The sequence below is a fragment of the Chanodichthys erythropterus genome, chromosome 6 (assembly GCF_024489055.1).
Source record: "Chanodichthys erythropterus isolate Z2021 chromosome 6, ASM2448905v1, whole genome shotgun sequence".
In the NCBI taxonomy this organism is placed as follows: domain Eukaryota; kingdom Metazoa; phylum Chordata; class Actinopteri; order Cypriniformes; family Xenocyprididae; genus Chanodichthys; species Chanodichthys erythropterus.
Genome location: NC_090226.1, coordinates 34573158 through 34599261, shown reverse-complemented (window position 1 = coordinate 34599261; position 26104 = coordinate 34573158). Strand labels below are relative to the sequence as shown.

The 26104-nt window shown below is 37.7% G+C and overlaps 1 protein-coding gene across 1 annotated transcript; it reads left to right on the top strand.

Annotated features, from left to right (window-relative positions):
• The first annotated feature begins 2208 nt into the window (after positions 1–2208).
• On the top strand, positions 2209–24364 carry cdk4 (cyclin dependent kinase 4). The gene is made up of 8 exons (XM_067388784.1): positions 2209–2414; positions 13390–13610; positions 19078–19213; positions 21199–21366; positions 21441–21550; positions 22676–22726; positions 22868–23003; positions 23821–24364. The coding sequence occupies exons 2-8, from the start codon at positions 13393–13395 to the stop codon at positions 23893–23895; spliced, it is 894 nt and encodes a 297-aa protein (XP_067244885.1). The 5' UTR covers positions 2209–2414; positions 13390–13392; the 3' UTR covers positions 23896–24364.
• Positions 24365–26104: the final 1740 nt, after the last annotated feature.

Genomic DNA, 26104 nt, shown 5'->3' with positions numbered 1-26104 from the left:
TAACTTTTGATTTTTGTACATGTACAATACTACATGAATCTGTTATTTTGTGGGCTGCATTGGCATTCATTAGACTTTTTTAGACTTTTTTTGAACTTCTCCTAAACACAAAAACATGGAATTCAAGTTGATTCATCAAACCATTCTCATATAACTGGCAAACAAATTTGACAAAGAGCATGTCAAAATTGACATGAAGCAATATCTCCACTAAATACTTTAGTGTATTTAGACCCAACTTGGGGTGCGTTCCACTTCGCATTTAGACACTCGCAAACTTCCCTAACCACTTCCCCTCGGGGGAATCCCTGCCAACATTTAAGTGAGTTCCACTTTGTCAAGCGAGAGAGGAAAAGTTTATGTGGACAGACCCTCGTCCTGCGACACAGCTCTATATCCCACAATTAAACTTGATTGTGACATCACAGCAGATCGTGCTTAACCGTAATGTCTGATATATTAATTATTTTGAGAATTAATTGCATAATGGTGTATAATATATTAATTATGTTGAGATTTAATCGCATAATACTTGTAGCTACCTTTTGTTCACAGACAAAAGGCATAGAAATTGGAGTGGAACTCAGCTTTGGTGTTTGTTTTGACAACCAAGGCCTGCAGATACCCACTCAATTTTGATTAAAAGTAAAAAGCAATAATGTCACTTTACTTTTAGGGTGTGTTCACACTTGTCATGTTTGGTTCGATTAAAACAAACCCGGTTCACTTGAACATATGTGAACGCTGCCATCCGAACCCTGGTGCGCACCAAACCGCTGAAAAGACAGGTCTCGGTCCGCTTCCAAATGAACTCTGGTGCGGTTTGAATGATATATGAACGCAACACAGGTCAAAGACATGTAAACGAACCAAAAACAGGAAGATGAAACCCTAAAAAGGACAGAATCCTCACGCATATCGGTTTCTCTCATCATAGTCCCGAGTTTGCCCATGACAGACATCAGACGCATGTCTCCTCACAGCAGATCGCTTGTGTGTGTCATGTATGGATTCCCGTCGCTGTTTTGACTCCTTTACGCATTTTATAAGCTCTTCACGAGTTCCCAACTGGGAAATACCTACATATGCAGGCTACGCTCACACAACAAGTGCATTTACCTCAACACACAGCATTGTTTTGGATGTTCGGTACGTTCTGTCTCATATAGGCAATACATCATAAAATCTGACCAATCAGGTTGTGAATGTATCCCTATACCTGTTAGGTATCTTTTGGTCCGGTGATAAAATTGCCAATCTGAACACTAATCGGACCAGAACTATATGTTTTTTTTCTTTTTTGGTCTGGACCAAATGAACCAAATGAACTGAACCACAAGTGTGAACGCACCCTTACACATTACACATCACTTTTCCTCCCTATTGTGCCATATATCAGAATGAAACGCTTCTCAAACAAGAACAAATGTAGGGCGGGGCTTGATTTTGTCTGTGGGGAATTGATTGGATGGATGTGGTTTGCTATTGGTGGATCTCATGTGAGTGACAGGTTGCCCCGCCCTCATCATCAGAGAAGAGATGCTGCAAGAGGAAGAAATCCTGATTCAAGATTATGAGGGAAAATGTGTTTTAAAAAAAAATAATGATGTGAAGATGAATCTACGAGTCCCGCACATGACATGCAAGCAAAATAAAAAAAGGAAATTTTGATTTACTATTTCATTCCCTTGATTTGCTAAATCATGCGCACAATTTACTAATTAGTTCCTTCGATTTATAAATCATGCCTCCGATTTAGCAAATCGAAGGAATGAATTAGTAAATCGTGTGCACAATTTAGCTTATTTTTCCTGCGTGTCGTGTACGGGACTCCGTATAAATAATTTATAATAAATACTGAAATATAGAGTGGTGCAGGGATGATGTAAATTTGTAGGCAAACCCAGTTCCCTCAACAAATGAACAACATTAATGAATTTTTATTTTCTTTTTTTTTTTTTTTTTTTTCAAATAAAAACAAATTACAAAAATATTACAAATATGCAGAGAGAAAGGGAAAAAACTTAATGTGGCTATGCCAAATAGTTTCACATATAAAATGTCTATAAACTGCAGTAAAGTCTGTTATTATTGTAATTGTAATGATGTGGTTTGATAGTTAAAGTGTGAGAGTAAAGGTTTTTTGTGTTATTGGTGAAAGTGTGTGAAGGGTCTGATCGTGTCGCTCCGCCCTATATCAGACAGGAAGTGAATTGAGACAGACTAAAGAACAGGCCAGAGTTTTACAGACACTTTGATGAAATAAACTCATCTGAACACATCACTGAACAACGCTCACATCTGACGCGCCGCATACGGAAGAAACTCCGCGCGTGAGATGAGATGAGATTAGATATGCGCGCTTGTACTCTTGTGAACTAGTTTAAGCAGCTCTGCACACGAGGAGAAACGTGGTGAGTGTGTTTCATTAAAGTGTGTGTTGTGCTGCGCTCGTTATATTACTCTAATAGCGCATCGTTTGATGTCGCGAGCTCGTGAGAGTTCGGCGGATGTGATTGATGACGTGTTACTGACTCTGTAAGTTTTGTTCAACTCTATGACTGATGAGAGGGGCTTATATCTGCTCATCCTGCGAGTGTGTGACTGCTGCAGGACAAACACAAAATTACCTGTACTTTACCATAGCACTTTAGCCAGCAGAACTAACAGTTTGACTTCATACTGGAATAATATAAAGTATAAAGGCATGGATTTCTGGACAGTTTTTAAGTACCTAATCGATGATTTGTACCAGTTTTGTATCTATTTTCTGAAATATAAAAAAAAAAAAAAATGCTGTGCCATTTTTATATTAAGTGCCTTTAACTACTTTGTACTCACTGATTCTTGAGATAAAGGACAAAACGTGTTTTATAAGCTATTTTTTATTATTTAATAATACATTATGTTTAAACTGATAGCCTATAGTTGTAGACAAAGGTCTCAGCTAATGAACCATTTAAGGAAACAGGTTTTTTTGAAAAGGTTTCTTCCTAAAAATGTACATTTATTCACTTCGGAACTTAATTTGTGTCAACTCCATCAGACGCGTTAAAAAAGCATAATATTTTAATTTGATCCATCCAAAAACTGTGTAAAGTCTTCAATTATGTAATAATGGTGTTCAGTAAAGGTGTACATTTTTTTTCTTGATTTATGGTTATTATGAACAAACCAGTCCCTAAATTCCTTAATTCCTCCTTTTTAATATTAAACATAAATAACCAATGTTCTTGGGTAAATCAGACATGATATCATCATGTAGTTCTGTTGATGTTTTAATATTTTAACACTATAGATTGAAAAAAGAACAAGACATTTCTTTCAAAATGAACAAAAACTTCACATGACGGAATTGACAAACACTGACGGAGTTGACAAAAACAAAAAATGATGGAATTGACCAACACTGACGGAGCTGACCAACACTGACGGAGATGACCAACACTGACGGAGATGACAAAAACAAAAAATGGAGTTGACAAACACTGATGGAGTTGACAAACACTGATGGAGAAGACAAAAACAAAAAATGATGGAATTGACAAACACTGACGGAGATGACAAACACTGACGGAGATGACAAAAACAAAAAATGATGGAGTTGACAAACACTGACGGAGTTGACAAAAACAAAAAATGATGGAATTGAAAAACACTGATGGAGAGTACAAACACAGACGGAGCTGACAAACACTGATGGAGAAGACAAAAACAAAAAATGATGGAATTGACAAACACTGACGGAGATGACAAACACTGACGGAGATGACAAAAACAAAAAATGATGGAGTTGACAAACACTGACGGAGTTGACAAAAACAAAAAATGATGGAATTGACAAACACTGACGGAGATGACAAACACTGACGGAGTTGACAAAAACAAAAAATGATGGAATTGACAAACACTGACGGAGATGACAAACACTGACGGAGATGACAAAAACAAAAAATGGAGTTGACAAACACTGATGGAGTTGACAAACACTGATGGAGAAGACAAAAACAAAAAATGATGGAATTGACAAACACTGACGGAGATGACAAACACTGACGGAGATGACAAAAACAAAAAATGATGGAGTTGACAAACACTGACGGAGTTGACAAAAACAAAAAATGATGGAATTGAAAAACACTGATGGAGAGTACAAACACAGACGGAGCTGACAAACACTGATGGAGAAGACAAAAACAAAAAATGATGGAATTGACAAACACTGACGGAGATGACAAACACTGACGGAGATGACAAAAACAAAAAATGATGGAGTTGACAAACACTGACGGAGTTGACAAAAACAAAAAATGATGGAATTGACAAACACTGACGGAGATGACAAACACTGACGGAGTTGACAAAAACAAAAAATGATGGAATTGACAAACACAGACGGAGCTGACAAACACTGATGGAGAAGACAAAAACAAAAAATGATGGAATTGACAAACACAGACGGAGCTGACAAACACTGATGGAGAAGACAAAAACAAAAAATAATGGAATTGACAAACACTGACGGAGATGACAAAAACAAAAAATGATGGAGTTGACAAACACTGACGGAGTTGACAAAAACAAAAAATGATGGAATTGAAAAACACTGATGGAGAGTACAAACACAGACGGAGCTGACAAACACTGATGGAGAAGACAAAAACAAAAAATGATGGAATTGACAAACACTGACGGAGATGACAAACACTGACGGAGATGACAAAAACAAAAAATGATGGAGTTGACAAACACTGACGGAGTTGACAAAAACAAAAAATGATGGAATTGACAAACACTGACGGAGATGACAAACACTGACGGAGTTGACAAAAACAAAAAATGATGGAATTGACAAACACTGACGGAGATGACAAACACTGACGGAGTTGACAAAAACAAAAAATGATGGAATTGACAAACACTGACGGAGCTGACAAACACTGACGGAGAAGACAAAAACAAAAAATGATGGAATTGACAAACACAGACGGAGATGACAAACACTGATGGAGTTGACAAAAACAAAAAATGATGGAGTTGACAAACACTGACGGAGTTGACAAACACTGACGGAGATGACAAACACTGATGGAGTTGACAAAAACAAAAAATGATGGAATTGAAAAACGCTGACGGAGATGACAAACACTGACGGAGTTGACAAAAACAAAAAATGATGGAATTGACAAACACTGACGGAGTTGACAAACACTGACGGAGATGACAAACACTGACGGAGCTGACAAACACTGACGGAGTTGACAAAAACAAAAAATGATGGAATTGACAAACACTGACGGAGTTGACAAACACTGACGGAGCTGACAAACACTGACGGAGATGACAAAAACAAAAAATGATGGAATTGAAAAACGTTGACAGAGATGACAAACACTGACGGAGTTGACAAAAACAAAAAATGATGGAATTGACAAACACTGACGGAGTTGACAAAAACAAAAAATGATGGAATTGACAAACACTGACGGAGTTGACAAAAACAAAAAATGATGGAATTGACAAACACTGACGGAGTTGACAAACACTGACGGAGATGACAAACACTGACAGAGTTGACAAAAACAAAATGATGGAATTGACAAACAAAATGATGGAATTGACAAACACTGACGGAGATGACAAACACTGACGGAGTTGACAAAAACAAAAAATGACGGAATTGACAAACACTGACGGAGATGACAAAAACAAAAATTTTTTGAATTGACAAACACTGACGGAGTTGACAAACACTGACGGAGTTGACAAACACTGACGGAGTTGACAAACACTGACGGAGATGACAAACACTGACGGAGTTGACAAAAACAAAAAATGATGGAATTGACAAACACTGACGGAGTTGACAAAAACAAAAAATGATGGAATTGACAAACACTGACAGAGTTGACAAACACTGACGGAGATGACAAACACTGACGGAGTTGACAAAAACAAAAAATGATGGAATTGACAAACACTGACAGAGTTGACAAACACTGACGGAGATGACAAACACTGACAGAGTTGACAAACACTGACAGAGTTGACAAACACTGACGGAGATGACAAACACTGACAGAGTTGACAAAAACAAAATGATGGAATTGACAAACAAAATGATGGAATTGACAAACACTGACGGAGTTGACAAACACTGATGGATTTGACAAAAACAAAAAATAATGGAATTGACAAACACTGACGGAGTTGACAAAAACAAAAAATGATGGAATTGACAAACAAAATGATGGAATTGACAAACACTGACGGAGTTGACAAACACTGACGGAGTTGACAAACACTGACGGAGTTGACAAACACTGACGGAGTTGACAAACACTGACGGAGATGACAAACACTGACGGAGTTGACAAACACTGACGGAGATGACAAACACTGACGGAGATGACAAACACTGACGGAGATGACAAACACTGACGGAGATGACAAACATTGACGGAGATGACAAACACTGACGGAGTTGACAAAAACAAAATGATGGAATTGACAAACAAAATGATGGAGTTGACAAACACTGACGGAGTTGACAAACACTGACGGAGATGACAAACACTGACGGAGTTGACAAAAACAAAAAATGATGGAATTGACAAACACTGACGGAGTTGACAAAAACAAAAAATGATGGAATTGACAAACACTGACGGAGTTGACAAACACTGACGGAGATGACAAACACTGACGGAGTTGACAAAAACAAAAAATGATGGAATTGACAAACACTGACGGAGTTGACAAAAACAAAAAATGATGGAATTGACAAACACTGACGGAGATGACAAACACTGATGGATTTGACAAAAACAAAAAATAATGGAATTGACAAACACTGACGGAGATGACAAACACTGATGGATTTGACAAAAACAAAAAATAATGGAATTGACAAACACTGACGGAGATGACAAACACTGATGGATTTGACAAAAACAAAAAATAATGGAATTGACAAACACTGACGGAGATGACAAACACTGATGGATTTGACAAAAACAAAAAATAATGGAATTGACAAACACTGACGGAGATGACAAAAACAAAAAATGATGGAATTGACAAACAAAATGATGGAATTGACAAACACTGACGGAGATGACAAACACTGATGGATTTGACAAAAACAAAAAATAATGGAATTGACAAACACTGACGGAGATGACAAACACTGATGGATTTGACAAAAACAAAAAATAATGGAATTGACAAACACTGACGGAGATGACAAACACTGATGGATTTGACAAAAACAAAAAATGATGGAATTGACAAACCCTGACGGAGATGACAAAAACAAAATGATGGAATTGACAAACAAAATGATGGAATTGACAAACACTGACGGAGTTGACAAACACTGACGGAGATGACAAACACTGACGGAGATGACAAAAACAAAAAATGATGGAATTGACAAACACTGACGGAGTTGACAAAAACAAAAAAATTATGGAATTGACAAACACTGACAGAGTTGACAAACACTGACGGAGATGACAAACACTGACAGAGTTGACAAAAACAAAATGATGGAATTGAAAAACAAAATGATGGAATTGACAAACACTGACGGAGATGACAAACACTGATGGATTTGACAAAAACAAAAAATAATGGAATTGACAAACACTGACGGAGTTGACAAAAACAAAAAATGATGGAATTGACAAACGCTGACGGAGATGACAAACACTGACGGAGTTGACAAAAACAAAATGATGGAATTGACAAACAAAATGATGGAATTGACAAACACTGACGGAGTTGACAAACACTGACGGAGATGACAAACACTGATGGATTTGACAAAAACAAAAAATGATGGAATTGACAAACACTGACGGAGATGACAAACACTGATGGATTTGACAAAAACAAAAAATAATGAAATTGACAAACACTGACGGAGGTGACAAACACTGATGGATTTGACAAAAACAAAAAATAATGGAATTGACAAACACTGACGGAGATGACAAACACTGATGGATTTGACAAAAACAAAAAATAATGGAATTGACAAACACTGACGGAGATGACAAACACTGATGGATTTGACAAAAACAAAAAATAATGGAATTGACAAACACTGACGGAGATGACAAACACTGACGGAGATGACAAACACTGATGGATTTGACAAAAACAAAAAATAATGGAATTGACAAACACTGACGGAGATGACAAACACTGATGGATTTGACAAAAACAAAAAATAATGGAATTGACAAACACTGACGGAGATGACAAACACTGATGGATTTGACAAAAACAAAAAATGATGGAATTGACAAACCCTGACGGAGATGACAAAAACAAAATGATGGAATTGACAAACAAAATGATGGAATTGACAAACACTGACGGAGTTGACAAACACTGACGGAGATGACAAACACTGACGGAGATGACAAAAACAAAAAATGATGGAATTGACAAACACTGACGGAGTTGACAAAAACAAAAAATGATGGAATTGACAAACACTGACAGAGTTGACAAACACTGACGGAGATGACAAACACTGACGGAGATGACAAACACTGACAGAGTTGACAAACACTGACGGAGATGACAAACACTGACGGAGTTGACAAAAACAAAAAATGATGGAATTGACAAACACTGACGGAGTTGACAAAAACAAAAAATGATGGAATTGACAAACACTGACGGAGATGACAAACACTGATGGATTTGACAAAAACAAAAAATGATGGAATTGACAAACACTGACGGAGATGACAAACACTGATGGATTTGACAAAAACAAAAAATAATGGAATTGACAAACACTGACGGAGATGACAAACACTGATGGATTTGACAAAAACAAAAAATAATGCAATTGACAAACACTGACGGAGATGACAAACACTGATGGATTTGACAAAAACAAAAAATAATGGAATTGACAAACACTGACGGAGATGACAAACACTGATGGATTTGACAAAAACAAAAAATAATGGAATTGACAAACACTGACGGAGATGACAAACACTGATGGATTTGACAAAAACAAAAAATAATGGAATTGACAAACACTGACGGAGATGACAAACACTGATGGATTTGACAAAAACAAAAAATAATGGAATTGACAAACACTGACGGAGATGACAAACACTGATGGATTTGACAAAAACAAAAAATAATGGAATTGACAAACACTGACGGAGATGACAAAAACAAAAAATGATGGAATTGACAAAAAAAATGATGGAATTGACAAACACTGACACTGACGGAGATGACAAACACTGATGGATTTGACAAAAACAAAAAATAATGGAATTGACAAACACTGACGGAGATGACAAACACTGATGGATTTGACAAAAACAAAAAATAATGGAATTGACAAACACTGACGGAGATGACAAACACTGATGGATTTGACAAAAACAAAAAATAATGGAATTGACAAACACTGACGGAGATGACAAACACTGATGGATTTGACAAAAACAAAAAATAATGCAATTGACAAACACTGACGGAGATGACAAACACTGATGGATTTGACAAAAACAAAAAATAATGGAATTGACAAACACTGACGGAGATGACAAACACTGATGGATTTGACAAAAACAAAAAATAATGGAATTGACAAACACTGACGGAGATGACAAACACTGATGGATTTGACAAAAACAAAAAATAATGGAATTGACAAACACTGATGGAGATGACAAACACTGATGGATTTGACAAAAACAAAAAATAATGGAATTGACAAACACTGACGGAGATGACAAAAACAAAAAATGATGGAATTGACAAACAAAATGATGGAATTGACAAACACTGACGGAGATGACAAACACTGATGGATTTGACAAAAACAAAAAATAATGGAATTGACAAACACTGACGGAGATGACAAACACTGATGGATTTGACAAAAACAAAAAATAATGGAATTGACAAACACTGACGGAGATGACAAACACTGATGGATTTGACAAAAACAAAAAATAATGGAATTGACAAACACTGACGGAGATGACAAACACTGATGGATTTGACAAAAACAAAAAATAATGGAATTGACAAACACTGACGGAGATGACAAACACTGATGGATTTGACAAAAACAAAAAATAATGGAATTGACAAACACTGACGGAGATGACAAAAACAAAAAATGATGGAATTGACAAACACTGATGGAGATGACTAACACTGACGGAGTTGACAAAAACAAAATGATGGAATTGACAAACAAAATGATGGAATTGACAAACACTGACGGAGATGACAAAAACAAAAAATGATGGAATTGACAAACACTGACGGAGTTGACAAAAACAAAAAATGACGGAATTGACAAACACTGACGGAGATGACAAACACTGACGGAGATGACAAAAACAAAAATTTTTTGAATTGACAAACACTGACGGAGTTGACAAACAATGACGGGAGTTGACAAAAACAAAAAATGACGGAATTGACAAACACTGACGGAGATGACAAAAACAAAAAATGATGGAATTGACAAACACAGACGGAGAGTACAAACACTGACGGAGTTGACAAAAACAAAATGATGGAATTGACAAACAAAATGATGGAATTGACAAACACTGACGGAGTTGACAAACACTGACGGAGATGACAAACACTGATGGATTTGACAAAAACAAAAAATGATGGAATTGACAAACACTGACGGAGATGACAAACACTGATGGATTTGACAAAAACAAAAAATAATGAAATTGACAAACACTGACGGAGGTGACAAACACTGATGGATTTGACAAAAACAAAAAATAATGGAATTGACAAACACTGACGGAGATGACAAACACTGATGGATTTGACAAAAACAAAAAATAATGGAATTGACAAACACTGACGGAGATGACAAACACTGATGGATTTGACAAAAACAAAAAATAATGGAATTGACAAACACTGACGGAGATGACAAACACTGATGGATTTGACAAAAACAAAAAATAATGGAATTGACAAACACTGACGGAGATGACAAACACTGATGGATTTGACAAAAACAAAAAATAATGGAATTGACAAACACTGACGGAGATGACAAACACTGATGGATTTGACAAAAACAAAAAATAATGGAATTGACAAACACTGACGGAGATGACAAAAACAAAAAATGATGGAATTGACAAACACTGATGGAGATGACTAACACTGACGGAGTTGACAAAAACAAAATGATGGAATTGACAAACAAAATGATGGAATTGACAAACACTGACGGAGATGACAAACACTGACGGAGTTGACAAAAACAAAAAATGACGGAATTGACAAACACTGACGGAGATGACAAACACTGACGGAGATGACAAAAACAAAAATTTTTTGAATTGACAAACACTGACGGAGTTGACAAACAATGACGGGAGTTGACAAAAACAAAAAATGACGGAATTGACAAACACTGACGGAGATGACAAAAACAAAAAATGATGGAATTGACAAACACAGACGGAGAGTACAAACACTGACGGAGTTGACAAAAACAAAATGATGGAATTGACAAACAAAATGATGGAATTGACAAACACTGACGGAGTTGACAAACACTGACGGAGTTGACAAAAACAAAAAATGATGGAATTGACAAACACTGACGGAGTTGACAAAAACAAAAAATGACGGAATTGACAAACACTGACGGAGATGACAACACTGACGGAGATGACAAACACTGACGGAGATGACAAAAACAAAAAATTTTGGAATTGACAAACACTGACTGAGTTGACAAACACTGACGGGAGTTGACAAAAACAAAAAATGACGGAATTGACAAACACTGACGGAGATGACAAACACTGACGGAGATGACAAACACTGACGAAATTGACAAAAACAAAAAATGATGGAATTGACAAACACTGACCGAGTTGACAAAAACAAAAAATGATGGAATTGACAAACACTGACAGAGTTGACAAAAACAAAATGATGGAATTGACAAACAAAATGATGGAATTGACAAACACTGACGGAGATGACAAACACTGACGGAGATGACAAAAACAAAAAATGATGGAATTGACAAACTCTGACGGAGTTGACAAAACAAAAAATGATGGAATTGACAAACACTGACGGAGATGACAAACACTGACGGAGTTGACAAACACTGACGGAGTTGACAAAAACAAAAAATGACGGAATTGACAAACACTGACGGAGCTGACAAACACTGACGGAGATGACAAACACTAACGGAGATGACAAACACTGACGGAGATGACAAACACTGACGAAGTTGACAAAAACAAAAAATGACGGAATTGACAAACACTGACGGAGATGACAAACACTGACGGAGATGACAAACACTGACGAAGTTGACAAAAACAAAAAATGACGGAATTGACAAACACTGACGGAGATGACAAACACTGACGGAGATGACAAACACTGACGAAGTTGACAAAAACAAAAAATGATGGAATTGACAAACACTGACGGAGTTGACAAATGTCCAGCTGTTGTCAAATATACAGTATATGTAAATAGAATCATGGAACAACATTATAAGAATTCCCCATATGCAAAAAAAACATATTAAATCACATTATATAGACTTTTTGAGAGCCCTTGTCAATCATTGGACATAAAACCTGACAGAGTTTAGAAAAAGGAATATTTTTCCACCTTAACCACATGTTGTTCAGTGGAGTTTTGTTTTCTTTCTCAGTTGTAGCTGCCTTAATAAACATATCAAAAATGCCTAAATTTATCACACAACTATTTAAAGAAACTATTACTACGGGATGATGGAGTTGACATGTTAAAAGCTGTGACCACAGAGACTTCAACATTGTTTGTATAAAATATTAAAAACTATAAAACTTCCAGGACTGTGTGTCCTACTGTGAGATCCACAATGAGCAGGAAATAGTAAGAGCTCCTCAGAGTTAAAGATGACCATGACATCTGATTTATTCACAATTATAAAAAATCCTGACAGAGTTGACACAAAGTGAGGACACAACTTTGATTTTTTGCATTTTTTGTTGAAAATATAATTCACGACTTACATTTTGTATTTTTTGTTATATTACAGATCTCTGCCTTTCAATTTAAATGTATATTTTTGTATCCAGATTTCCTTTAGATGTAACTTTTTACGTATTTTTATTTTGATGAATTTATTTATTTTTAACATTAAGAGAGCTTTTGTATGTAGGGCTTATCTCAAGAATCAGAATCAACTAACATTTAATCATTTGATTCAGTGCAGTTATTGTGTATGTCCATGTTTTTTTAAACTGTACTTGCTGTGTTGAAGCATTGCTGAGCCAATCACAGTGAAGTTCTCCAGAGAGGCGTGTCCTAACATGCAGTTTTCTGCAGGTGATGGAGCAGGAGAGCGTGGTGCAGTATGAGCCGGTGGCGGAGATCGGCGGCGGCGCTTACGGGACCGTGTACAAGGCTCGTGATCGAGACAGCGGGCAGTTTGTGGCTCTGAAGAGTGTGAGGGTGCAGACTAATCAGGACGGCCTTCCTCTGTCCACGGTCCGAGAGGTGGCGCTGCTCAAGCGGCTGGAGCAGTTCGACCACCCCAACATCGTCAGGTACCAGAACACGCGTGTGCATGTCCTGATCAACAGTCAGGTGTGCTTTCAGGCATTAAAGGTGCAGTGAGCGATTTAAAAATGGATCGGATCGAGCACCGCAACACACTTGTAGCCAGTCAGCAGCAGGGGGCGTGTCTACTTATTATGGGGGAGGAGAGAGAGTGAACCAATCAGCAGTAGAGGGGGAGTGTCCACTCGTTATGGGGAAGGAGAGAGCCAATCAGCAGTAGGGGCCGTGTCTCAATACATGAGGACATGAACACAGGATCTTAATCTCCAGAGCTGTTTTGAGAGTCACTTCACAAGATTTTCAACTTCAACTTCACTTTATTTATATAGCACATTTATACACAACTTCGTTGCCCAAAGTGCTTCACGGTGTAAAATAAAAACACAGTAGACATACAAATTTACAGGTACAGAAATTAAACAAGAACTACTTAAAAAGCCAAACTAAACAGATAAGTCTTCAACTGGGACCTAAAGACCTCCACTGATGGAGCTTGTCGAATATAAAGAGGGAGATTGTTCCACAGTTTTGGGCCTGCTACTGAGAAAGCACAATCACCTTTTGACTTCTTTTTGGACTGAGGAGTAACTAACAACAGTTGATTTGACGATCTTAAAGACCTTGCTGAAGTATAGGGCTCTATAAGATTGGAAATATAATTTGGAGATGAATTATGTAACGCTTTAAAAACAACCAATAAAATCTTAAACTCAATCCTAAACTTGACTGGTAGCCAATGAAGAGAACGCAGCACCGGAGTGATGTGCTCTCTTTTTTTGGTGCCCGTCAAAAGTCTAGCTGCAGCATTCTGTACAAGCTGCAGACGTGACAGTTGTTGGTGGCTGATCCCTACATAGAGGGAATTACAGTAATCTAGTCGCGAAGAAATAAAAGCATGAACAACAGTCTCCAAATCATTAAAACTAAGAAAAGGTTTAAGCTTAGCGATAATTTTAAGATGATAAAAACTACTTCTTACAACTGAGTTAATCTGTTTATCAAAGCTAAGCGATGAATCAATAATGACTCCAAGATTTCTCACATTGTCCTTCACAGTCATCTCCAAAGGAGCAAGAATACTGACTACGCGCTCTTTAAAATTTGATGGCCCAAATATTATGATTTCAGATTTTCTTTCATTAAGCTGAAGAAAATTATTAGAAAGCCAAGTTTTAATTTCATTCAGACAGAGTAACAAAGATTGCAAGGACTGTTCATCTCCAACTTTAAGGGGAAAATAAATCTGTGTGTCATCTGCGTACATATGGTACGAGATGTCATAACGACGACAGATGGATCCCAAGGGGCGCATATACAAAGAAAACAATATAGGACTTAAAATAGAGCCCTGAGGGAGACCGTATTTTAAAGGAACCACAGAAGAGGAAACATTTGCAAAATTGACAGAGAATGTTCTATCCTTAAGGTATGAATGGAACCATTTCAGAGCAGTACCCCTAAACCCAACCTCGCACTCCAACCTTTTTAAAAGAATTGAATGATCGACAGTGTCAAATGCGGCACTGAGATCTAACATGATTAAAACCACAGCCCTCCCAGAGTCAGATGCTAAAAACAAATCATTCAAAACTTTTACCAGAGCAGTCTCTGTACTGTGACCAGCTCTGAAACCAGATTGAAATTCATCAAAAAGAGCATTCATAGATAAAAAAGGAGCAATTTGTGAAAAAACAACCTTTTCTATAATTTTAGATAGGAACGGTAGTTTAGAAATGGGACGGAAGTTAGTCAACTCTGTAGCTGCTAAGCTTGGTTTTTTAAGTACAGGAGAAACCACTTCACAATTATATAAAGTGGAATCTAAAAAAGGTGCTATCGATGGGTTTAGTACAGTGTTTATTGTGCTAAACAAAACTTTTGGGCAATGGGCCGTTCTATTAATTAGGTCTGAAAAATATTTTGTTCTTGCAGCTTTGACTGCATGCTGGTAAGTTCTAAGCGTATCTTTTAACAGTTCATAAGAGATCTGCAATCGGTCTCTCCTCCATCTGCGTTCAGCCTTCCTACAAGCCCTTCTAAACCCACAAATTTCATTGTTCAACCATGGCTGAGACTGAGGTTTATACCTTTTATATCTAAGTGGAGCAACATCATTCAATATGTCCAAGCAAACAGAATTAAAAACAGTAGTCAACTCCTCTGTGAGGATCCAGAAATCTCGATGATAGAAGACATTAGAATTAGCCGCATAGGCCTCAGCAAAACAATTTACTGTAGTCACATTTACTGGTCGGACACAACAGACTGCAGATTTGTTTTTTGAGATAACAGATGGAAGATCAAAGTGAAATATAACAGAACTATGATCAGATATACAATTGTCAACTACACACACATTACTAACAGATAACCCCCAGGACAGAACTAAATCAAGGGTATGACCATGCCTGTGAGTAGCATCACATACTGATTGTGTTAAGTTAAAAGAGTCAACAAGGTCAGAAAACTGCTTTACTAAAGGTTTAGACGGGCAGCATATATGAATGTTGAAGTCCCCGAGAATTAAAAGATTATCAGCAGTTGGCGCAATAAAAGAAAGAAAATCTGAGAAATCCTGGATGAAATCCTTGTCATACTTTGGAGGGCGATAAATAAGAGCACAATAGACTGTGAATGATAAATCCACTTTGAAGAGCTGAAAATCAGTTTCATTTGAAAATCTACTGTCAAATTAATACACACTGAAACTGAAACTAAGGCTGCGTCTGAAAACTGGAAAATGCTGCCTTCAGAGGACACATTTCAAGGTAGGAAGGCATCAAGGCACGTCCGAATCCAATGTTAGCTTCACTTCCTGTTTCCTGAGATACCTTCATCTGAACGATTTTTGAAGGAAGCATAGATGTCTCCTCCGCTGCCTTTGATATCCCACAATCCTGTGCTTTCCATTCTGTGACAGTTGAGCTAGAAAAATAAAGATGGCGTGCAAAAGTTGCGTTTGCTGGCTTGTTTGTGAAAGTGTACATTTTTGACCAACATTTTCCACTTTTAATGTCATTTCTAGCAAGACATTACTACTGTGTTAATTAAGTATTTGTTTAGTTCTCACCAAATCTCACGTTATATTGTGGTAGATCATTAAACTCTTAGGCTGCCTCAGAAGTCTGCCTTCATGCACAAATGCTGCCTTACAAGTCATTGTTTGATAAGGCAGCAAGTCAGCTACCTAGGTTTTCGGACGCAGCCTAAAACTAAAAGATCTGTCAGGGATCTTTGAGGGAGGACTCAAACGCAGGATGAGTGTTACAGGTTTATTGAGTAGACAAGATATCGAGGAGAGGAGGTGAACACAGTCCAAACAGTAGGAAGGGAATGAGGCACGATGACAGGCCGGCTGAGAGAGCGACCGCCGAGTCCAACCCAGGTTGGCAGGAGGTTGGAGAGCAGAGATGGTATGGCAGTGCAAGACAGGAGAGAAACAGCATAGCCCAGGCAGGAACACACTGTTTGAGGAGATAGTCACTCGTGGACTCACAGGCATTGCACAGGTCTGGCTGCTTGGGAGGACAGAAGAGCGGCCAGGGAAGCTCAGCCTGCTGGACAGGACAGGGGGAGACCAGAGACACAGTACCAGGACTTGACAAGACAGGTGGTTAGATGGTTAGGAACAAGGCACGACTACAATGACAAACGGATACAAGTAACTCCTACAAAAATGCTATAAGCTTTAGTGAACAAAAGACTAGTACATAACAAACTGGCGAAGACAAGAGGGAAAGAGGGCACAATATAAAGGAGGCAAAGAACATGACAACACTCAGACTAACGAGGACTCAACAAGAAAGGGAGCAGGGAACACAAGGGACAGGTGAGCATACTAATATAAACAAGGACTGAACAATGACTAAACAAGGGGGCGTGGTGACAGCAAACAAGGAGGTGGGAACAGCCATGACACAGGTGGGACACAGCCATGTGCTCACACTCAACACAAACAAAGAGACAAGAAACAAAGACAACACGGACAAGGCTGCCAGAGGGCTGTTTCATAAAAGATGCTAAGAAAAGCGAGCATTAAAATCCAAAACCTGACATCAGTTAACCTTACAAATGAGTTGGGGCTAAAACGGTTTCATAAAAGGTAACTGAAGTTCACGTAGTCCTGCTAATTCGATCCAGGTTTACCTAGTCAAGATAATTGCACGTGCACGCTTTTCTTAAGCAGCCCTAGAGGTCGATCATGGATCAAATCGAAAATACATTTTGTGCTATTTTATGCATTTGAGACATGGTGTTTTCCTCAGTGCATAACTTACTTTTCTGTAAATGTTAGAAAGTCATGCAATATTTCCATTTTGCTGCTAAACTTCACAGTGAACAAGCACATAATTCACATACGCAATAGAAGCGCAATAATTCTAAAATATACATTTTGCTAAAATATTTGATGTTGGACATTAAATGTGCCTTATGTACAATTTTAAACCTACAAGTAAGTGTATTTTTATGATAGTAACTGTAAATGGACTATTGTAATGCGGTAAATCAATATACTTTGGGCCAATTACTGAGTTTAGATTCATCTTACCCATTAAAATTTAGTCTTTGCATATTTATTTTAATTTTTAATTTCTGCTCTTCTAATAACCATAAAGGTACTAACCGTCACTGTAAGGTAGCTGCCAAACAAAACAAGAGAGAAATGTATATATTTGAAAACAATCTAATTAAATATTGGACACAAAACCATTTAGCCAGTAAGAAAACCTGTAGGACACACACATATAATTCAGGTTGATTGGGACACTTTTTCCCAGTCATTTCAATAGCAAAATGTGTCCCAATCAACCTGAATTCTCTCTCTCTCTCTAATATATATATATATATATATATATATATATATATATATATATATATATATATATATATATATGTGTGTGTGTGTGTTAATAAATATATTAACATATGTAACTAATTGAAGTTTGTTTTATGAAACAGCCCTCAGGGCAGAACCCTGACAAGATCTTCACAACAAACTGTCAAAATAAAAGTTTGGTTGAACTTCAAGAATTATGACAGAAATATTACTTCTGTAGCTTATACTAAAATGTACTTCTCAAAGGAATAATAATACTAATTTAATTTCTAAGGAATATCGGTTACACTTTATTTTAAGGTGTCTTTGTTACACTGTAATTATACACTTAAGTACTGAGGAATATTAAGTAACTACAGGGACTTACTCTAGGGTTAGGATTAGGGTTTGGTTTGGTTTAGGGTTAGTTGCATGTAATTATGCATAATTTATAGATATTACTAAAATAAAGTGTTACTGGAATATCATACAACCAAGATATTTTTTCATCCATGTTTTAAATTTATACAGTTCTGAAGTGCAGCATCTTATTTGACAAAATATAAAAACGCAATGTTTGTTGTAAATTAACTGTCATATTTTCATTTGATTTACATTTTAAAAACTTGTGTGATCAGGCTCATGGACGTGTGCGCCACGCTGAGAACAGACCAGGAGACGAAAGTGACTCTAGTGTTTGAGCACGTGGATCAGGACCTTAGGACGTACCTGGAGAAAGTGCCGGCGCCCGGACTGCCCATCCACCAGATCAGAGTAAGACCCGCTCAAACACTGCAGTATCTGTACCAGAGATCTGTCTGTCTGAGCAATAAGGAAAGAGGAAGTCAGCTGATCCAGATGTTTATTGTCTCATTTCACCTCAAATGTAGATCAAGAATAAATGTTTGTTTGCGTTTCAGGGATTTAATTAGATATACAGTGAAGGAAGTTCAGACTCATTCAGAAGTTCAGAAATGAGTTTTCAGACTGAGGCTAGACTTCAATCCAGTCTTTTCTGTCAAGCACTGTGGTGTAAAATATGATTCAGAAAGACTGTTTTCACTACTTCTACATCGTAATGAACCTTTTGTTATTTTATTTTATTTTATTTTATTTTTTTAAATAATTATTCAATTCAGCAGTAGCATGAAAGCACTGCTCTAGTTTGAAGGAGATCACTACTGTTTAGAGGTTCAGGGTCAGTAAGATTATTTTTATTTTTATTTACTTTTTTAAAGAAATTAATACTTTTCATTCAGCAAGAATGTGTTAAAATTGATAACAACAGTAACAACTTTTATAATGTTACAAAAGATTCTATTTCAAACAAATTCTGTTCTTGTGAACTTCTTGTGAAAAATAAAATGCATCATAGTTTCCACAAAAATATTCAACTTTTTTAAACTTTAACACTGATAATAATCATAAATGTTTCTTGATCATCAAATCATCATATTGGAATGATTTCTGAAGGATCATGTGACACTGAAGACTGGAGTAATGATGCTGAAAATTCAGCTTTGATTACTGGATATAAATTACACTTCACTATATATTTATATAGAAAACAGCTGATTTACATTGGAATAATATTTCACTGTTTTTACTGTATTTGTTTTAATAAATAAATGCAGCTTAGCTGAGCAGAAGAGACTTTCAAAAACATGAACGTTTGAACAGTAGAGTGAGTTTAAAGAAGGTCATATGATGCTTTTTAATGTAATGTAAGGGAGGCTTCAGTGAGTTGTAATGTCATTGTTGAGACACTTTGTGTTTGGATTTGAAAGCAAAACCCCTTTGGACTTGGTTGAAGGTTAAGTCTTAACAATGGTGAAGATTTATTTATAACACTTCTCCTGAACGTACAACCCAAAATTGTGCTTGTGCACAGCGCATTTTACAAAGGACAGCTTCCTGAACCTGGAAGAGCACAGCACTGGCTAAATACACCTAAATAAATCCGAAATATGCACTTCAGTATGTTTTTTAACTGTATTTTAGGTTGTCACTTCAGGACATAAAGTTGTTAAAGTAAAGGAGACAAATTATAACACTGTATCTGAAAGGTAAGAGAGTTAGAAAATAAATCTTACCTCTGTGAAACGCTCTGCTCAAGTCATGATTGCTAAATTGGTTTTGGTTGATCGGCTTTGATCATCCACATCTTCAGAATCCGACTCAAACTGATACGTCAGAGGTCTTCAACCCTGTTCCTGGGGACCCAACCTGCTTCAGCTCACCTGCTTGGGTATTTTCAGACATGCTAAAGAGCTTGACTAGCTGCTCCAGGTGTGTTTGCTCAGGGTTGGAGCTAAACTCTCTCAGTGGGTCTCCAGGAACTCCGTGATGCGGTAAAACCGACATTATTATTAACTCTGTTTACAGTTGCTTTAGAAGCTGAAGCTCATGGTTATGGTAAGGGCTTTTACACATGCACATGCTTGAGGTGCTTGACCAATCACAACACACTGGGTCAGCTGTCAGCTGGCCAATCAGAAACGTAGAAATCAGAGCGTTTATACATTAAAGCATGCTAACCTATTCTTTAAAATAGCATAATATGACCCCTTTAATATGTTTGATTTATCTGAGAGTTGATCTGGACAAACGCTGCCCTGTTTATTTCCAGCTCGTCTATCTAATTAAATTCCTCATGATTCGAGTCCTGTCTCAAAACAAAGATCTTCACATCAACAGAAGGGCTTGAAAAGTTTTAAAATGAATGATGTGATCAGCAGATGTGTTTGTGTGTGATGCAGGACTTGATGCAGCAGTTACTGTGTGGTTTGGCGTTCTTGCACTCAAATCGGGTTCTCCATCGGGATCTGAAGCCGGAAAACATCCTGGTGACCAGCAGAGGGCAGGTGAAACTGGCCGACTTTGGTTTGGCACGGATCTACAGCTGTCACATGGCGCTCACACCAGTGGTAAGAGACGTCCGGTCTCGTGTCATCGACACCGGTCGCACACAAACACGGCTGATGATGTTTTCTCGGCTCAGGTTGTGACGTTGTGGTATCGCTCTCCTGAAGTGCTGCTCCAGACCACATACGCCACACCTGTGGACATCTGGAGCACCGGCTGCATCTTCGCTGAGATGTTCAGACGCACGTGAGTCTAAGCAGTGATGATTATAAGCTCTCAGATGTCATTAAATTTCATAAATGTCAAAACAAACATTATTTGCACCAGTTTTTTTCTGACGGTTCACTTTTTATCCTGACAAATGTTCAGTTTGCTGCTGCTGTCACATAAAAGTGTTGCAGCTTGAGAAACCCGACAAAAGACAGTGATAAAACTTTTCATAAGAATTTGTTTCATTAATAAATCAAGTTCAACCTCATATTATTATTTTTCTTTGTATTTTAAAGCAATATTCTGTATTTCATATATCTGTTCTGGTGGGATTCGGGTGGTATTACTAGAGATACTTCCCTTGTATTTATCATTTAAAAGGAAAGGTTTGACAATTTCTTATTTTCATCTGGAATATTGGTTTAGTATTGAATAAATGTTGTAGCAGGGTCACCACCGGTCCTTACAGTCTTAAATTAGATTAATGAATTTAAGACATTCTCACACAAATCTTAAATGTTAAAACACAAGTCTTCATCATTATTTTATGAGGTCTTAAATTTGGGAATGGAAATACAGGAATTATAATACTGCCTTGTGATTTATAAACTTAAAAAGGAGGCGCTGTTGCACATTCTACAGACTCACAGTTTCAGACATTTCAAAATAAGAGTCCCGGTGTATTTCAAGTCCTGCATTATACATAAATCTTTCTTTCTTTCTTTGTTCTCTGATTATTATTGGTATTTTGGTTGCACAGTAAACTCTAGTATCTTCTCTCTGGGCTGAGTTCATTATTTAACACATTCACTAGATTTTTACTAATATCAGCACAATGGTTGATTTCTTTAAACATTATTATTGCCTGTTTTACATAGCCTGTTTAATGTTTTTTCTTTTTTTTTTTAAATAAATTGTCTAAGTTTGTTCTGTACGGACAGCTGCAATTAACTTTATCTGTGCAAATTCAAAAAAGGTCTTTTTTTTAAAGTTTAATTTTAAAGACTCTGCAGAAACTCTGTGTTTTATGAATATTTATATAGTATTGCTTAATGACCTTTAATGTTGACTTCATTTCTAATGCTTATTTTCCCATCAGGTCTGTTGATTAGTTTGTTCATTAGTCATTAATGATTTGTAATGTGGCGTCTCGTCTTTCAGACCGCTCTTCTGTGGAGATTCAGAGGTGGACCAGCTGGGGAAGATTTTTGCGTGAGTAAAAACAGACACACTCGTGTTAGAGAGACTGAATGACAGAGAGACACTGAACATTCAACACCAGACTCCTCTATAACTGTGTGATCAGTGCATTCAAATCAGCCTGTGATTAATAATGAATGTGTTGATTGACAGGGTGATCGGCCTGCCGTCTGAAGACGAGTGGCCGACTGATGTCACTCTGTCCCGTCAGAACTTCAGCCCTCAAAACCCTCAGCCAATCACAGACTGTGTTCCTGAGATCAGTGAGAAGGGGGCGGAGCTCTTGCTGGTATGTTTACGTTCAGCATCACTTCCTTTTCTCTGTTGCTATAAGTGAAGTAAATAAACTGTAAAAACATGATTTAACATGATTTTTTAAGAGAAGAAATGATCATATATATTCTTAGATTCTCACTTTAAAAAATCAGGGTTTATTTTTGTTAACTAAAATTAAAACCATAAAACAAACAATTTCGTTATTTGAAATAAACAAACTGAAATAAAAGAAAATAGTTTTAAAATGTACTTGTTTTATTTCATCTAGTTTCAAGACATAATTTCTCATTTTCATTTAGTTTAACTGGAAGTACTAATATAACTAAAATTGAAATATAGTTCTTATTAATTGCAAAAGATAATGAAAATTACTAAAATGAAAATAAAATATTAAAATAAAAACTCATAAACTGGTATTTTAGTTTTAATAATATTTTGAATTAGCTTTTATATTTGTATTTTTAATTTTTATGTTAACTTTAGTTTAATTTTTAGGTTGTTTCGTTATGTGCTTTTTTAAATATTGCTATTTAGGTTTAATTTATTTATTTTAGTTTTAGTTAGTTTTCATTTTTATTTATTTCAAGTTCATAATTTTAGTGCTTATTTCAGATTATAAGGCAACATTTCAATATTTTTTTAGTTTTTTCAACTAATATTTTATATTTTGTTTTATTTTAAGCTTAATTTCAATAACAGAAATGTTTGTAATAGTTTTAGTTAACGATAATAAGCCTGACTAAAACTGTAATTGTATATCAGTGATATTGAAACAGCTCAGATGATCTGAAGATACGGTTGTGACTCTTGATCTTCCTCGGTCTCAACAGGAAATGCTGACATTCGACCCGCTGAAGCGAATCTCTGCGCTGAACGCTTTGGAGCATCAGTTCTTTTCAGAATGAGCGCTTCATTCCCATCATTCACTGCAGCCTGGGACCATCGAGAGTTCTTCTCTTCCACATACTTAAGAACTGAATATTCAACCATACCTGTTTGTGTGTGTAAACGTGTTTGTCTGTGACTTTAGTGAGCGGTTTCACTGTGTGGAGTGTTGTACATGATGAGGATCTGAGCGTCACATTCGCCTGTGATGATAGACCTGAACTTTGAAGTGTCATATTTCTCTTCCTTTACAGGGAAAATTATCATTAGCAGGTGTAAACTGCCTTCCACTCTTATCTCTCATCCAGCATCTGATTCCAGCATCAGCCGCTCTGTGTGTTTCCACAGAGAGAATAGATAAACCAGATAAACCGGCGCCTGAAGATCATGGATCTCAAACCAGGAACTGCTAACATCAGGGGTCGGGGTCACGTCCTCACTGTGTAAAGTCTGACGCAAAACCAAACGACCATAAGCTGTCCACACCAACTTCCCCATTTCTATTCTTTCCCATCCAACTGAAATAAAATGCTTTCATTTATAAATGTGTGTTTTTTCTATTGGTTTATTCATCATTAGGTTTGGGTATCGTTTGTCCAAAAAAGAAAAAAACTTAGACATCATTCACATTTATTGTGTCTTGTTGCAAAACATTTAATTGTAGCTGAATATCATGAACAAAAATCAGCAGGCTGAACTCTTACACAAGGAACATTTATTTATGGTTTAAAAATACCACAGCAAAAACAACTAGCTTAACTAATATACATTTCAAGCATTATTATTGTTATGATCACCGTCTGTTCCTGTCAGTTCCCGGACTACATTACCCATAATCCTCTCTGCCAATCACCTGCACTCACTCCACCAATCACTATCACTAATCACCACACCCAGCTGCAGTACATTAACAGGACTATAAAGGACTTTCACTCACACCACCTCACCGCGAGGTCTTGATTACCATTGTATCATTTCTGAGCGTTTCTATCCTGTCTGCCTGCTTGTTATCGTTCCTGCCTGTTTCTTGTTTTTTACCCGTTGCTGCCTGTCCTGACTCTTGCCTTGTATACCGACCTGTGAATGATATCCGCCTGCCTCGATCTACTGCCTGTACTCTGACTACGACTCTGCCTGTTCCTTGCTGTTCCTGTTTGCCCCTGATCGACCCAGCCTGTACGACTATGCTCACTTTGAATAAAAGCTTGCAAATGGATCTCTGCCTCAGTCCCACTTCATTACAGAAGACCTCGCCATCTACGATCCAGCAGCTTATACGAGTGTGTCCAGCCTTCATCATGGACCCAGCAATATGTCTGGTCAGCCTTCGTCAAGGTAACTGTACCCTGGAGGCACATATTCAGAAGTTTCTGGATATTGCCCACCTAACTGATCTACCTGACTGTGCCCTCATTGACTTTTTCACTTATGGATTAAACGAACCACTTAAGGACTATTTACTCACCAATGGTCCCCGAGGGTCGTTCGTGGAGTTCTTGGACTTTGCCCTGCTTACCGTTGGTTCACGTTTTACTGTGGGTGTCGAGGGGAAATACGACACCGCAGTGAATCATTTAATGGCCGCTGCATCAAAGAACACTCACAAAATGGCGGTCACGACAACATCACATCACGTTTTCACTGATCCCCTAGAACCACGTCCTGTCTTCGCTGATCACCCAGAGTCAAGTCACGTCTCCGCTGATCGCCCAGAGCAACGTCACGCCTTCGCTGATCGCCCAGAGCAATGTCACGTCGCCGCTGATCGCCCAGAGCAACGTCACGCCTTCGCTGATCACCCAGAGCAATGTCACGTCGCCGCTGATCGCCCAGAGCCACGTCACGTCTCTAGATCAGTCAGAAAACGGCAAGGATTACGTTCCAGTGTGGTTGACCCACCGCTGATTTCAGCGCGAGCGGCTGGCATTCCAAGGCATCAACTGGCCGCTTCGCACTCAAGCCCGGCGACCACTTCGCTCTCAAGCCCGGCGACCGCTTCGCTCTCAAGCCCGGCGACCGCTTCGCTCTCAAGCCCGGCGGCCGCTTCGCACTCAAGCCCGGCGGCCGCTTCGCTCTCAAGTTCGTCTGTTTCAACGCTCTCAAGTTCGCCTGTTGCAACGCTCTCAAGTTCGCCGGTTGCAACGCTCTCAAGTTCGCCGGTTGCAACGCTCTCAAGTTCGCCGGTTGCAACGCTCTCAAGTTCGCCGGTTGCAACGCTCTCAAGTTCGC

Coding starts and splice junctions, on each gene's coding strand:
- cdk4 (XM_067388784.1), top strand. CDS start 13,393: ATGGAGCAGGAGAGCGTGGTGCAGTATGAGCCGGTGGCGGAGATCGGC. Junction 21,551..22,675: donor GCTGAGATGTTCAGACGCAC/GTGAGTCTAAGC, acceptor CTCGTCTTTCAG/ACCGCTCTTCTGTGGAGATT. Junction 23,004..23,820: donor AGGGGGCGGAGCTCTTGCTG/GTATGTTTACGT, acceptor CGGTCTCAACAG/GAAATGCTGACATTCGACCC.